This window comes from Schistocerca cancellata, chromosome 1 (genome assembly GCF_023864275.1).
Source record: "Schistocerca cancellata isolate TAMUIC-IGC-003103 chromosome 1, iqSchCanc2.1, whole genome shotgun sequence".
NCBI lineage: Eukaryota > Metazoa > Arthropoda > Insecta > Orthoptera > Acrididae > Schistocerca > Schistocerca cancellata.
In genome coordinates, this window is record NC_064626.1 from 1,032,201,483 (window position 1) to 1,032,218,552 (window position 17,070).

Sequence of the window (17,070 nt, forward strand, 5' to 3'; positions counted from 1 at the left end):
AGCCATTGGCTGAGGCAATAAATTTTATTGTATCTAACTCTGCTTTAAAATCATCTCTGGACATGGGGATGGATATGAGACGGTGTACCATTGAGTGGAAAGCTGCATGTTTGTGAGCTATGGGGTGTTGTGAGCAAGGAGGTATTACTGTGTCTGTAGTAGTTGTTTTTCTGTAAATTTTGAAACAATGTGTGTGTGTACTGATGTCAATGATGAGATCTAAGAAGTTTATGGATTTGTTGCCAATTTCCATAGTGAACTGGATATTTTTATGTTGACCGTTTAGGTTTCTCAAGAATGTGTTGAGTTGTCTTGTAGTACCAGTCCACATACACAGGACATCATCTACATATCTAAACCAGTATTTGATGTTTGCACTCAAAGGTTCTGTTTTTAGAAAATTTTGTTCAAAATGGTCCATAAATATTTCAGCCAACAGTGGACTAAGAGGGGAACCCATAGCTAAGCCATCTAATTGTTTATAAAGAGTGCCTTGGAACTGGAAATAGTTCTGTGCAAGGCAGGTCAGTGTGGCCAGTCTCAAGTCATTCAATTCCACAGGATTGACATTAGACTTGTGCATCAGCTCTGTCAGAATGTCAATACATTCTGCTACTGGTATGTTAGAAAACAAACTGCTGACATCAAAGGATACTAATTTATCACTGTGTGAGACAGATATACCTTTTAACTTGTTTACTAGGTCCACAGAGTTTGAAATACCATGCTTTGGTTTAAATTTAGTCTTGCTCTTAATTAGGACATCAAGTTTAGTGGCTAGTTTGTAACATGGAGCAGTGAATGATGATACAACTGGACGAATAGGAATATCTTGTTTATGCAGTTTAGGAAGGCCGTACATTCTAGGAGGCACTGGGTTCATATTAGTTAACAGTTTTACTTCAAATTCAGAGAATATGCTTTTGCATGAAATGATTGCATATTTAACATCCTCTTTGAACAATTTAGTAGGGTCTTTAGGAAGGACTTGGAAGCCTGTGGTATTCAGAACTAATTCAGTACTAATTTTATCTTATTTCAATAGTTTTGTTTATCAATAGAAACTGTTATGTAGGCATGCTATTCTTATTTTGTGCTAAAGGTTTTCCTGTCAACTCCATTGTTATTTATGTACTGTTCAGTTTTTACTGTTTCATTGCAAAGATGTTACTCACTGTATGTTTCTACTTCACTCTAGATGTGTTACTTCTGTTCCAATGTTGTCTGCTAACATTTAACTTCTTTGGTGATAATACTCAGTAAATGCCTGAAGATGGCCTTGTAAGCCGAAAACTGGTTAGCAATAAAAATAATATTGTAGAACAAAAGCAAACTGGTGCTTTTCATTTATTACAATACTTTCATATATCTAAGGCAATAACTGGTTCTAGAACATTATCTTGATCAAAAATAACTTCATGGTCCTCTGTAACACAGTCTTCTTCCCATATAATACATGTAACTGATGAAACATTAACTGATATTCTGCCGGTTGTTAGGGAACTTCCTGATGATACTGTTATTTTATAAGAATTATCTAGGAATTTTACAAACAAAAATATTAGTATAACTGTTTTCTGCAATTAAAAATGAATAGATCTATTTGCATATACCTGAGTGGGATCTTTATGCAGTGGAGCAACAGCACACCAAGAGTTCATTGCACTATATCGTCGATACCTCACCCATTTTCTACGTCTAACACAGGATTTCCACTGTTTCTTCGCATGGAAATTTGCCGGAAAGTCAACTGCATATGTCCAGCCCTGTGCACAATATAAAACTGTTGCAACAAACCAGGAAACATAAAATAAAAATGATGTTAGTTCTAAAAAGCTAATGTTTATTAAGTCCCTAATTATGGTCTTTGTCATCCCCCAACAATTTTTGTTTAACATTTCACTAACTGGTAAGCACTGTGTGAACAAAGTGATAAATTGATGAAGGGTAGTGGTAAGGTCTTATGGGACCAACCTGCTGCGGTCGTTGGTCCCGATGAAGGGCATGGATGCAATTACCTGATGATGCATACTGTTATAAACGCATTCACATTCAATTGGAATGATACAGCAATAAGCGTGAAAACAAAACCTATTATTATCAAGGCATATAGCGCGCGCGCGCACACACACACACACACACACACACACACACACACACACACACACACACACACACACACACACTTTCTCTCTCTCTCTCTCTCTCTCTCTCTCTCTCTCTCTCTCTATCTTCTTAAAAGTTTACATAACATGTGAGCTAAAGTTCATAATGTAGATGTTAAAACACAACAGATACTTACGGCTAACTGCACACTGCCGACCCCTCAAACTGAAAACTTTGTCCAGTATTTGGTAGAATGCACAAGTCATTGCCATCTATAAGAAGGGCAACAGAAGTGATCCACAAAACAACTGTCCAATATCTTTTACAGATTCTTACGACAAATTCTGGGTTCAAACTTAATGAAGTATCTCAAACAGGATGACTCCTCCATGCCAACTTAGCATGGATTCCAAAAATCTGTCATGTGAAGCTGAAGTCTCAATTTTCTCACACGTCATACTGAAAGCAATGGATCACGGCAGTTAGGAAGACGCAGTATTTCTTGAAAATCATTACTACCACACCTCCACTTATTAATGGAAATATAATCATGTGGAGTATCAAATGAAATTTGCATATAGAGTGGGGATTTCTTGATAGTGAGGACATCTAAGATAGTCAACGATAGATGCAAAAGCAACCAAGGGGTGTTCCCCAGGGAAGTGTGTTGGCACCTTTTCTGTTCATTTTCCGTGTTAAGCACATGACAGACAATACTATTAATAACTTCTGACTCGTTGCAGATGAAGCAATTATCAGTAATTAAGTACTGCCTGAAAAAAATCTGCACAAATATTCGTTCAGATCTTAACAACATTTCAAAGTGGTGCAAAAACTGGCAGTTTACTTTCAATGTTTAGAATGTAAAATTGTGCTTCACATGCAGTATCCAATTACTACAGTATCAATGAGTCACAATCAGTGAACACACAGAATCTGTAAAGATACGAAGTGGAATGAGCACATAAGTTTAATCGTAAGTAATGCAGGTGGTAGATTTAGGTTCATTGGTAGGGCATTGGGAAAATGTAATCCATCTGCAATTAGGCTATGAGATTCCTTCTAAAACACTTGTCCAACCCACCCTAGAATGTTGCTCTAGTCTGCGGGAACTTTTGTGATAGTCAATTTAGATCAACAAGTTCATTTATTAAAACTTGTTGTTTACATTAAGACACAAAACAAATGATGTATTGTTCATAACTATTACTAATTGTGTGAATTGTGTGGGACTACAAATGGCAATTGGCAACAGCACAACTTCAGTTACAGTTGTGGAAACCATTCATGTGTGAGGCTGAACTAAGTCCACTGAAGTAGAAGTTAATAGCAGTAGCCAGATGGCACTGTATTCAGATCCCAAGCAGACCCGATTGGGACATGAACAGTCTAACCAATAACAGGTGAAGTGTAGAGTCATCGACAATACTTTAGTCAGCTGTGGAGGTGAACACATTCACTTATGCACATAAGTGAGAATGGGCCAGCAATCACTTGGCATTAAGTCAGCTGGCTAGTGTGCTCACATGATCTGCTGTAGAGATGCTGTGTTATTCTCCCCTCCCAGTGACACTGCTGGACATGGGTGGAGTGGTAACAGTATGGCACCATCTATCAATATGTCCTGTCAGGATTTCAAGTAGACCCATACCAAACAGATCTATCATATAATATCAAACATATACAAAGAAAGGCACTAAGTATGGTCACAGGTGCATTTGAGCCATGAGAGGTTGTCACAGAGGTGCTGAGAAACCTAAATCGGTATGCACTTGAAGCCAGATGTCATATATCCAAAAAAACTGCTTAAAAAGTTCAAAGAACCAGCATTAAGTGAGGAATCTATGAAAATACTACAACCACCTTTGTATGATGCCCATAGTGACCTCAAGGACAACATTAGACCACTACAGTGAGTACAGAGGCAGATTCTTAAAATGCTTCATGTAAATGAAACTGGAAGCAGTCCTAATGACATTTACAATGGGGAATAGCCCCTACCACACATTTCAAATCAGTTTTTGAGAATTTAGATGTAGATATATTGAGATGTGTATGTTGCAGTACCTATAAACAGATGGATCCCCTTGTAGTATTTGATACTTATGGGTTAGAGAATAATGTCCCATATGAAAAAAAGGGGGCAGAGCCACTTCATTAGAGCTCTGTGACCAAAAAAGAGAAATGTGACTGCTGGATGGTAGTTTTGATGACTGTATCTCTTCTGTCACTTCCAGTTGCACATTCTCCCATTGGAGCATGATGTCTGACTCAGAAGTGAGGTATCATTTCACATGGAGACAGCACAACTGCTGGTAGTGTATCCTGAACAAGCTACCATGATTGATAAGTGAGCTTTGTCAATGCCACAGATACAGACAAGTCTTGGAACCCTACATTACGTTTGAACCTTCTATTACTTTTGTAACAGGGGAACACTGAAGGAATAAAAAAGATGAGTAAGTTGGTCCTTCAGTCATGCCTCATCTGCTCCAGGTCCTCCAAGACAACTTACAGTCCTGCACTTTAAACTGCATTTGCATCACAGTGTCTCCTGAAGGACAAGTAAAACAGGTCGGCAGCCAAAACAATCCCCCTGCTTAGAGAAATCATTATACACTGTGATACAATATTAGCTTCTGTCTAGGATATTAAAAAATATACTTAAAAATACATTTGGAGTGTTTTAATTGTTTTAAGTTGTTAAATCTAAGATCCAGTGCCTCATACACAGTCAGGTTAATGATTTACGCAAATCTTTGCATGATGTGTTAAGTGTTTGTTGCAAACTGCATATACAAAGTTACATGGGTGGGCAAGCAACAGCACGGTGAGTAGGTGCCTAAGGCATTGAACAAATTTATATGCTTGTCATATAAGCAATATGTTGCAAACTGGAGCACCTCATCCCCAACACACAGACAGGGGGTGAAGCTGGACCTGAATTCCCTGTACCACCCTGTTTCAACGTTGCATGCTACACTGAGAGTCTCCAGGTAGGACACAAGATGGATCCACACACTATGAAACCATGCTTGAGTCAGGACTGTAAAAAGCCTCTATAAAATAGAAGCAAATGTTTTCTGGCTGCTCCCCAGGTCTTGTGGGTAACACAGTTCAAAATATTGGGTGTTTTGAAAGGTCGTGCTCTGAGGATAAGTTTATTGTTGAAAGTTTAGCCTCAAACCTCACCAATTCTCTAAAACTTAAAATAATGTAGGTCATGCTTTGATCAAGAAGATTAAACTGCAGAACAATTGTTTGAAAAGAAAACATCAAATTTTGAGTTAAAAATTTAAAATGTGCTTTCTGCCAGTTTTAAATGTGCTTTCTGCCAGTTCTTCCAATTTTGTAACCATTACTTATATCTGTAGCGTGATTGCAGGAAGATGAAAGAAGAGCATGAAACTGAAAAATTATCTCTAAACAAGAGGTGTTGAGTTGTGGTTATTGCCAAGCTGACATCATATTATTTATAGCAATTTTAAACAGGTTTGCACTTGAAACACTACCTTGAGGGACTCTGTTTCCTTGTATAAAACAGCTTCATACACTGTGTGATCAAAAGTTTCTGGACACTCCCAAAAACATACATTTTTCATATTAAGTGCATTGTGGTGCCACCTACTGCCAGGTACTCCATATCAGTGACCTCAGTAGTCATTAGACATCGTGAGAGAGCAGAATGGGGCACTCTGCAGAACTCACCAACTTTGAACGTGGTCATATGATTGGGTATCACTAGTGTCATATGTCTGTACGCGAGATTTCCACACTCCTAAACATCCCTAGGTCCACTGTTCCCGATGTGATAGTGAAGTGGAAACATGAAGGGACACTACAGCACAAAAGCGTACAGGCTGACTTTGTCTGTTGACTGACAGAGGGTCAACAGTTGAAGAGGGTCGTAATGTGTAATAGGCAGACATCTATCCAGACCATCACATAGGAATTCCAAACTGCATCATGATCCACTGCAAGTACTATGACAGTTAGGCGGGAGGTGAGAAAACTTGGATTTCATGGTCGAGCAGCTGCTCATAAACCACAAATACATTGGTAAATGCCAAACGAAGCTTCGCTTGGTGTAAGGAGCATAAACATTGGATTACTGAACAGTGGAAAAATGTTGTGTGGAGTGACAAATCACTGTACACAATGTGGCAATCTGATGGCAGAGTGTGGGTATGGCACATGCCTGATGAACATCATCTGCCATCGTGTGCAGCGCCAACAGTAAACTTCGGAGGCGGTGGTGTTATGGTGTGTTCATGTTTTTCATGGAGGGGGCTTGCACCCCTCGTTGTTTTGCATGGCACTATCACAGCACTGGCTTAAATTGATATTTTAAGCTCCTTCTTGCTTTCCACTGTTGAAAAGCAACTCGGGGCTGGCGACTGCATCTTTCAACATGATCAAGTGCCTGTTCAAAGTGCACAGCCTGTAGCGGAGTGGTTACACAACAATAACAACCCTGCAATGGACTGGCCTGCACAGAGTCGTGACCTGAATCTTATAGAACACCTTAGGGACGTTTTGGAATGCCGACTCCGTGCCAAGCCTCACTGACCAACACTGACAGCTCTCCTCAGTACAGCACTCCATGAGGAATGGGCTGCCATTCCCCAACAAACCTTCCAGCACCTGATTAAATGTATGCCTGCAAGAGTGGAAGCTATTATCAAGGATAATGGTGGGCCAACACCATACTGAATTCCAACATTACCGATGGAGGGTGCCATGAACTTGTAAGTCATTTTAAGGCCACTTGTCCGGATACTTTTGATCACACAGTGTATCTATATCTAAAATAATTAAAGGAAAGCAAGAGCCATCGAGAAACAGGAAAATATCTCCAGAATCCCAATTTGTGTGGCTATCAAAGGATATTATACCTCTAAATTGATAGCTGCAACAGGCAGAAAATGTGCTTTGTTGATGCTGCACATTTTAGCAATTTTGGCTGAAATAAACTCACACTGCAGCGCTCTTCTTCAGCATGCCAGTGTAAAAGTGTGCACAGAAACAGCTAAGTAAAAAATTCATGCCATACACTAGGTTATTTATATGTAAAATCTGACTTCAGAATTTTCCTTTGTGTGAGACCACATGTACAAGATTTGTGTGTTGAAGTGAAGTTCTAGATGTGCATATTTTACTCTGTGCAATGCCTTCTGCATAATCTTTCACTGATTGTATCAACATTTGTTTGTATTGTGATATATTGTGCAAGTGTTGCAATAAACTTGTACTGTTACCATCGATTATATCCTCAAATTTAATTGTGCTCTTTTAAAATTTGTGGGAACAGTAGGTCCATCCTAATTCAAAACAACTGTTTTCTCATTTCATTGCACAATTTTGTGAGAAATAGGTTACTTTTGAGAATTTTTGGACACTTACAAAACTAGCATAATCATTTCACTTGTCACAACAAATTTGAATAATACTCCAAGCTTTCAATGATATCCACCATCATCTTCATTAGGAACTGAAACTGACTGTTGTGAACTGGCAAGGTTCTCTCTTTTATACCCTCAGAATGGCATCCAATTGGCCAGATTATGTCAAGAAGGTGCATACAGTGGTGGTGCAATCCACATCCACAGATTTTGCTTGCGTTTTCTATCTAGAATTGCTTCAGCACAATCCATCACATCAGTCCATGAGCTGTGAGAATTATTCCTCTGTGGTTTTTCCGTATCAAGTGCACACTTTCATGCATTGCTAAGTGCACATCCAGGGTCTCTATTGAAGTTGTTTTCACAAAGTCTAATTTCAACAGCTTCTCTGACCACAGAGTTCCAACTGTTCGAAGTGTGAGCATGTATTCTCTTGTTCAAACAAAATCTTGTGCTAATTTAACAAACTGTGCTCTGCCACTGCTCATTTATCCAAATGCTTGTATTTCAGATAACACTGATGCTCGATATAATGATTAGCAACCGTTCGTATAGACTGACCCACATAACTCTGCTAACTTTCCCAAGAAATGGTATAAATTCCTGGCACTCTCAGGCCAGGAGTATCTTTAATAGGTCGCAACATTTCTTTAAATTTTCGGGGTGGCCAGGAGACTGGTCCGATTCCTTACCCGTTTAGGACTCTACCTATCTTCCTAGTTGTTGCACCACAGAATGGAAGCCATGCTAGGTGTTGGCCCTCTTGGCTTGTTTGAATGGTGTTGCTTACAAAACAATATTTTTCCAAGTTACTGGTATGAGTGTTTTGGATATGTAATTTATTTTGTAGCAAATCAACATTTGTTGTTCACATTTCTGCCAAAGAATACATCACCCCTGAATTTCATTGCATATCAATGCAAAGAAAGATGAGTTTTTGAGAATTTTCGGAAGTTACCACTGTCCTTTGGATAATCTTCAAGCAGCTTGTAGTAAACCAGTGTTTATGGTCTAGTTATGTAGCAGATATTCTAACGTACATATTGTGTTACATCTAGTTTTGTCTTAAAGAGGAGTAGCTCTATATATTATCTGCATTTATTGCAAATTAACTCAATTTTCGAGTTTGCTAACAACTGCAATTAACCTCAAAACATTTCTGGAAACTAGTAATTTTTACCACAGGTGTTTTGCCTCAATAGAAATTTCATTTTGTGTATTTGCTTCAATTCTTATGTGGAACTGGCAACTCATTAGCTCAACAGATGAAAAGATAATCTGTGGGCTTACATTAAAGTTATTTGTTCACTGCCTTGTAATACATTGCACCAGCCAAAATGCATTCCAACTGTGAAAGCTGTTCTCGATCATGGCACAAGTTGGTTGACGTTTATAAGCAGCTGAAAATCGCCCTGACTACTATCAAACAATCGGCAGCTGCTGCGAATTGGTGAGTTGTAGGAGCTCCCCAGAATCATGAACTCACGATACTGGTACCAGAGGTATCACATGTACTACCCTCTCCTGTCGATCCTGTCTCCTCTGCAGAATGTACAGGACCTGTCACTACTTGCCCACTTCTTGCTTACTGCAGCAAAGAATTCAATAAAATCTAGCGAGGTTACCATGAATACTGACTGTGAATTAATCTGGGTGAAGTTAAGTAACTAAGATTGGCCAAAAATGGTAATTGGATACTTTTATAGACTGCCTGGGTCAGGTGCTCTAGTGGTAGACCGCTTCACACAGAACTTGTGAAATATCATTAATAATTTTTGTGATCATGATGTTGTAACAGGGAGTAACTTCTACTAGCCAGGTATACATTGGGAGTGTCATGTTATCAAAACTGGCACCAGAAACAGGAATTTTTGCGGCATTATTCTGGATCTCTTGTCCTAAAAGTACTTTGAGCAGATAGTTAGAGAACCAACTTATGAGACTAATGTCTAAGACCCCTCTGGCAACAAACAGACCTGAACTTACCGAATCAGTTAGTGTGGAGGAAGGTAGGTAGCAGATCATAAGGCTGTGATAGCATCTACAACAAATTGTGTTACAAAGATTGTTAAGAAATGTAGGAAGATATTTTTGCATAGCAAGAGTGACAGGATACAAATTTCAGAGTACCTGAACAGTCAGCATTACATATTCAGTGATGAGGACCAAGATGTAGAGAACAAATGGAAAAAATTCAAAGGCACTGTGCTACAAGCCCTAGAAAGTATGTTCCGATTAAGGTCTTAAGAGATGAGAAAGACCCACAATGGTTAAATAGCCATGTTACAAAACTGAAACATAAACAAAGAGAACTGCATCTCAGATTCAAGAGAGGTAAAAAACTAGCTGACAAACAAAACCTGAACAAAGTGAAAATGAACGTAACGAGAGCAGTGAGAGAAGCTTTCAATGACTCTGAAAGTAAAACTTCGTCAACCGATCTGACTAAAAACCCTGAGAGGTTTTGGTCTTATTTAAAATTAGTAAGTGGGTCAAAATCATCTATTCATTCACTCAGTGACCACACTGGCACTGAATCAGAAGATAACAGAGAGAAGGCCAAAATACGGAATTCGTCTTCCAAAATTGTTTCACCACAGAAGATCATAACACAGTCCCTCCTTTCAATCGTCATACGAAAGTTGAAATGGCAGATACTGAGTTAACCAATTGTGGAACAGAAAAATACCTACAGTTGCTTAGTAGTGGAAAGGCATCAGAACCAGATGAGATACCTATAAGATTCTTCAAAGATTATGCAAAAGAACTTGCTCCCCTTCTAGCAGTAATTTATGACAGATCGCTTGAGCAACGAAGGGTACCTGGCGATTGGAAGACAGATGCACACAATTATAGACCTGTATCACTGGTGTCAATCTGTTGTAGAATTATGAAAAATGAAAACAATCAATTTTTGACAAAATAATGTAATTGGAAACATAAAAATTCTACTCACCAAGTGGCGGCAGAACACACACGTAAAAGAACGTTATAATTAGCCAAGCCTTCAGAACCAGAGGCTCCTCCTTCAGGCAGAATGGTTGAAGATGACGGAAGAGGGGTGAAGGAAAAAGATTGGAGAGGTCTAGGAAAAAGGGTAGACTTCGGAAAAGTCATGCAGAACCATAGGTCAAGGGAGACTTACCGGATGGAATGATAAGGAAAGACTGATTGTTGGGAACTGCACCAGATTAGCTTTGAAAACCTGAGAGCTTAAAGGTGGATGACAGGGTAATATGGAAGACAGATTACAGCTAAAACAACATGTACGAGTTAATAAGAGTGAGAAGCTAAGTGCATTGTGCGTAACAGAGATTGGAGGGGGATGGCGAAAAATAGACAGGTAAGAAAAAGTAGAAAACTAAAATGGAGTGAAGAAAAGAGTAGTTACCATACTGTGAAGAAAGGCTGAAACAGAAAAAATTGAAGTAAGATAAGGCCAGGTGGGTGAAGAGAACCAAGGATATGTTGTAGCACTAGCTCCCACCTTCAGAGTTCTGAGAAACTGGTATCTGCGGGGAAGAATCCAGATGGCATGTGTGGTGAAATAGGCACTGAGATCATGATTGCCATGTTGTAGAGCATGCCCTACAACAGATATTGTGTCTTGCCGAACATTTTTATGCTCAAGAATTATGATTTTTTTGGAGAAGGAAAATCTCCTCTGTAAATATCAATGTGGATTCCACAAACAGCGATCCTACAAAACTCAGCTCGCTCTGTTCCTCCACAAGATCCACAGCACTGTAGACAATGACACTCTGGTTGATGCCATGTTCCTTGACTTCAGGAAGGCAATCAACACCATCCCGCAACACTGTTTAGTGAAAAAAATATGAGCTTATCAAGAATAGGAGCAGATCTAAAACTGGATTCAAGACTTCCTTGTAGACAGAACTCAACATGTTGCTCTTAATGGAACAAAATCAACACATTAAAGGTCACTTCCAGAGTTCCCAGGGAAGTGTGATAGTACCATAACTGTTCACAATATAAATGATATAGTAGAAAGCATCGGATGCTCTCTAAGGCTGTTTGCAGTAGACCTGCCCACTTCTGGGAAAAAAAGCACATGTCACACCCATCTACAGAAATGGTGGTAAAAGTGATGCACAAAACTACCGTCCAGTATCCTTGACATCAATTTGTTGTAGAATCTTAGAACATATTCTGAACTCAAACTTATGAGGTATCTCATGACCTCCTCAGTGCTAACCAGCATGGATTCTGAAAATATCGATCACATGAAACACAACTCCCGCTTTTCTCACATGACATACTGAAAGCTTTGGATCAAGGCTGTCAGGTAGATGCAGTATTTCTTGATTTCCAAAAAGCATTTGAATCAGAACCACACCTACGTTTATTGTCAAATGTATGGTCATATGGGGCGTCAACTGAAATTTGTGACTGGATTGAAGACTTTCTGTTAGGGAGGACACAGCATGTTACCTGGGATGGAGAGTCATCATGAGGTGTCCCTCAGGGAAGTGTGTTGGGACCCTTGCTGTTCATGTTGTATATTAATTACTTTGCGGACAATATTAGTAGTAACCTCAGATTGCAGATGATGCAATTATCTATAATGAAGTAATGTTTGAAAGTGACTGAATAAATATTCAGCCAGATCATTATAAAATTTCAAAGTGGTGCAAAGATTGGAAACTTGCTTTAAATGTTCAAAAAAGTAAACAATGTCCTATGACTATAATATCAATAAGTCACTGCTAGAATCAGCCAACTTATACAAACACCTGGGTGTAACACACTGTAGGGATATGAAATTGAATGATCACACAGGTTCAGTTGTGGGTAAAGCAGGTGGTGGGCTTTGGTTCACTGGTAGAATACTGGGGGAGTGCAATCAGCCTACAAAGGAGACTGCTTATAAATCATCTGTGTGACTGTTTCTACGATAATTCTCAAGTGTGTGGGACCTGCATCAAATATCACTAAGAAGAGATATTGAACATATACGCAGAAGGGCAGCACAAATGATCACAGGTTTGTTTGATCCATGGGAGAGTGTCACAGGGATACTAAAGGAACTGAACTGGAAGACTCTTGAAGAAACATGTAAACTAGAGAGTCTGTTAACAAAGTTTCAAGAATGGGCTTTAAATGATGATTCTAGAAAAATACTACAATCCTCTATGTATCACTCTTATATGGATCGTGAGGCTAAGATTAGAATAATTACTGCACACACAAAGGCATTCAAGCAATCATTCCTCCCAAGCTCTATATGTGAATGGAATGAGAAGAAATCCTAATAACTGGGTACAGAAGGACTTACTCTCTTCCACACAGCTCACAGTAGTTTGCAGAGTATAGATGTAGATGCAAACAATATTACAGGTTTGCAGCATATATGAATGTACTTGTTAGGAGATACCACTACAGGAAAGCCAGTCGCACAGCTTCCTCCAGCAGAATCATGTTGCTAACAGATCAAATACATCCTGAACCCCACTAAAATCAACCAAACAGTTGTCTGAATTCCTTCTGCTTCAAATTTTTTCCCCCACACACCTGGTATGGAAAATACTGTGATACATACTTGGATATGTACAGTTCTTCCCAGACATGAAGAGAATAATTAAATTGGCTCCTTTCCATAACTTTGCGATTGTCTTGTTTCATATTAGAAACTAAAATGACCAAAAAATGATTTAGCAATTTGTGTGAGGTGGCAACATATTCCAAAGTGGTTTTTTTCATGATATGATCATATTGCCATATTGCAGAATTCCTAATCCAGCTCTGCCCTAAAGAAATGGTGGTTGTAGACTTCCTCATCAACTGAGTTTTACTCCCAATCACAATCCTCAGTGATGGACTGTCTGGAGCAAAAGGCTAGGTCCTAACTGGTGGTAACTGTGATTCGGGCTACATATTGTTCTGTGGTCTGAGTAATACCTCCTTATGTCATTAAAAGGAGATCTGGTATCCCTCCCTGAAGTCCTCTTTATGCCCTGCCACACCTGTACTGCTTTTGTGAACTGATTAATTGATTAACTTATTTGGTGATGGTGGCTGTTTTATGGCACTCAACATCATTGTTTCAGTGCACTTGCTGAATATGAATGTGGGCAATTTATATAATGAGTGAAGAATCCTTTATAAATAATGTTATTGTGATGGTCGTCATTGTCTTCGTTTCTCCTTTATCCAGTATCAGGCTGGGCTGGGACATTTAAGGTACTTCTCAATTTTCTCTGCCTTTCCACTGTTTTCCTTCTATAACTCCCCCCCCCCCCCCCAATTCACATTCCTTCTTCTCAAATTTGTCTTCATTGAGTCTTGTCCTCAAACTTGGCCTCCATTAGATTAGATTAATACTAGTTCCATGGATCATGAATACGATATTTCGTAATGATGTGGAACGAGTCAAATTTTCCAACACAAGACATAATTAAGTTAATTTAACAACATACTTAAGTTAATATAACAACTTTTTCATTTTGTGTTTTTTTATTTTTATTTTTTTTATTATTTTTTTTTTAATTTATATCTAAAAATTCCTCTATGGAGTAGAAGGAGTTGTCATTCAGAAATTCTTTTAATTTCTTCGTAAATACTTGTTGGTTATCTGTCAGACTTTTGATACTATTTGGTAAGTGACCAAAGACTTTAGTGCCAGTATAATTCACCCCTTTCTGTGCCAAAGTTAGATTTAATCTTGAATAGTGAAGATCATCCTTTCTCCTAGTATTGTAGTTATGCACACTGCTATTACTTTTGAATTGGGTTTGGTTGTTAATAACAAATTTCATAAGAGAGTATATATACTGAGAAGCTACTGTGAACATCCCTAGATCCTTAAATAAATGTCTGCAGGATGATCTTGGGTGGACTCCAGCTATTATTCTGATTACACGCTTTTGTGCAGTAAATACTTTATTCCTCAGTGATGAATTACCCCAAAATATGATGCCATATGAAAGCAATGAGTGAAAATAGGTGTAGTAAGCTAATTTACTAAGATGTTTATCACCAAAATTTGCAATGACCCTTATTGCATAAGTAGCTGAACTCAAACATTTCAGCAGATCATCAATGTGTTTCTTCCAATTTAATCTCTCATCAATGGACACACCTAAAAATTTGGAATATTCTACCTTAGCTATATGCTTCTGATTAAGGTCTATATTTATTAATGGCGTCATACCATTCACTGTACGGAACTGTATGTACTGTGTCTTATCAAAATTCAGTGAGAGTCCGTTTACAAGGAACCACTCAGTAATTTTCTGAAAGACAGTATTGACACTTTCATCAGTTAAGTCTTGTTTGTCAGGTGTGATTACTATACTTGTATCATCAGCAAAGAGAACTAACTTTGCCTCTTCATGAATATAGAATGGCAAGTCATTAATATATATTAAGAACAACAAAGGACCCAAGACTGACCCTTGTCGAACCCCATTCTTGATAGTTCCCCAGTTTGAGGAATGTGCTGATCTTTGCATATTATGAGAACTACTTATTTCAACTTTCTGCACTCTTCCAGTTAGGTATGAATTAAACCATTTGTGCACTGTCCCACTCATGCCACTATACTTGAGGTTGTCTAGCAGAATTTCATGATTTACACAATCAAAAGCCTTTGAGAGATCACAAAAAATCCCAATGGGTGGTGTTCGGTTATTCAGATCATTCAAAATTTGATTGGTGAAAGCATATATGGCATTTTCTGTTGAAAAACCTTTCTGGAAACCAAACCGACATTTTGTTAGTACTTGTTTGTTACAGATATGTGAAGCTACTCTTGAATACATTACTTTCTCAAAAATTTTGGATAAAGCTGTTAGAAGGGAGATTGGACGGTAATTGTTGACATCAGATCTATCCCCCTTTTTATGCAAAGGTATAACAATAGCATATTTCAGTCTATCAGGGAAAATGCCCTGTTCCAGAGAGCTATTACACAGGTGGCTGAGAATCTTACTTATCTGTTGAGAACAAGCTTTTAGTATTTTGCTGGAAATGCCGTCAATTCCATGTGAGTTTTTGCTTTTAAGCAAGTTTATTATTTTCCTAATTTCAGAGGGAGAAGTGGGTGAGATTTCAATTGTATCAAATTGCATAGGTATGGCCTCTTCCATTAACAGCCTAGCATCTTCTAATGAACACCTGGATCCTACTATATCCACAACATTTAGAAAATGATTATTAAAAATATTTTCAACTTCTGACTTTTTGTTCGTAAAGTTTTCATTCAATTTGATGGTAATACTGTCTTCCTGTGCTCTTGGTTGACCTGTTTCTCTTTTAATAATATTCCAAATTGTTTTAATTTTATTATCAGAGTTGCTGATTTCAGACATGATACACATACTTCTGGATTTTTTAATAACTTTTCTTAATATAACACAGTAGTTTTTATAATGTTTGATAGTTTCTGGGTCACTACTCTTTCTTGTTGTCAGATACATTTCTCTTTTCCGGTTACAAGATATTTTTATACCCTTAGTAAGCCATGGTTTGTTACAAGGTTTCTTACGAGTATATTTAACTATTTTCTTGGGGAAGCAGTTTTCAAATGCATTTACAAAAATGTCATGAAATAAATTATATTTTAAATTGGCATCAGGTTCACGGTACACCTCATCCCAGTCTAACTGCTGTAGGCTTTCCCTGAAATTTGCAATTGTTAAATCATTGACTGAACGTACTACTTTGGAGGACTGTTTAGTATTGCTGAATGGAGCTATGTCATATATTGTAACTAGCTGTGCACCATGATCAGAAAGACCATTCTCAACAGGCTGAGCATTTATCTGGTTAAACTTATCTTGGTCTATAAAGAAATTATCTATCAGTGAGCTGCTATCCTTTACCACCCGAGTAGGAAAATCAATAACGGGTGTCAAATTGAAAGAACCGAGTAATACTTCAAGGTAATTTTTCCTATTACCCTCTTTCAGAGAATCTACATCGAAGTCCCCACAAATAACAATTTGCTTCCCCCTGTCTGACAGATAGCACAACAAGGAGTCCAAATTTTTCAGAAACAGATGAAAATTTCCTGATGGGGACCTATATACAGTTACAATTATAAATGTGCCTTTATTTAATTTAAGCTCACAGGCGCATGCTTCTATATGTTTCTCTACACAAAACTTTTTTGTTTCTATACTTTTTGCACAATGATGACTTTTGACATATATGGCAACTCCTCCTTTCTCCATATTTTCTCTCATTACATGTGCAGAGAGCTTATATCCACTTACATTTACCTTATCCATATCAGTAACAATGTGATGCTCAGACAGGCATAGTATATCTATTTCATCCTCAGCTTCTAAATCTTCTAAACAAACCAGAAGCTCATCTATTTTCTTCTTCTTCTTCGTTTCACCCAACTTTGGGGTACGTTGAATCAATCACTTCTGTGTGTTCTGTACCTTTCTTTTCGCCCAGTACTGTTTCATTCTTTCTGATCTTGCTTTTCTTTCCTCATCAGAGATGACAATCGTTCTTTTCTTTCTATTTTGGAGCTGGAATCCCTCTTTTCTGTCTTTGCTTATCATTTTTGCGGTCCTGTCTGTGAGCATTT

The 17,070-nt window shown here is 38.2% G+C and overlaps 1 protein-coding gene across 1 annotated transcript in view; it reads right to left on the reverse strand.

Moving 5' to 3' along the window:
• The window catches only part of LOC126089526 (tectonin beta-propeller repeat-containing protein), a 235,915-nt gene that overhangs the window by 201,802 nt on the left and 17,043 nt on the right, over positions 1 to 17,070 (reverse strand). The window contains exon 3 of the mRNA XM_049906916.1: positions 1,614 to 1,766. Within this exon, the coding sequence (XP_049762873.1) occupies positions 1,614 to 1,766 (153 nt within the window). The remainder of the gene's footprint in view (positions 1 to 1,613; positions 1,767 to 17,070) is intronic.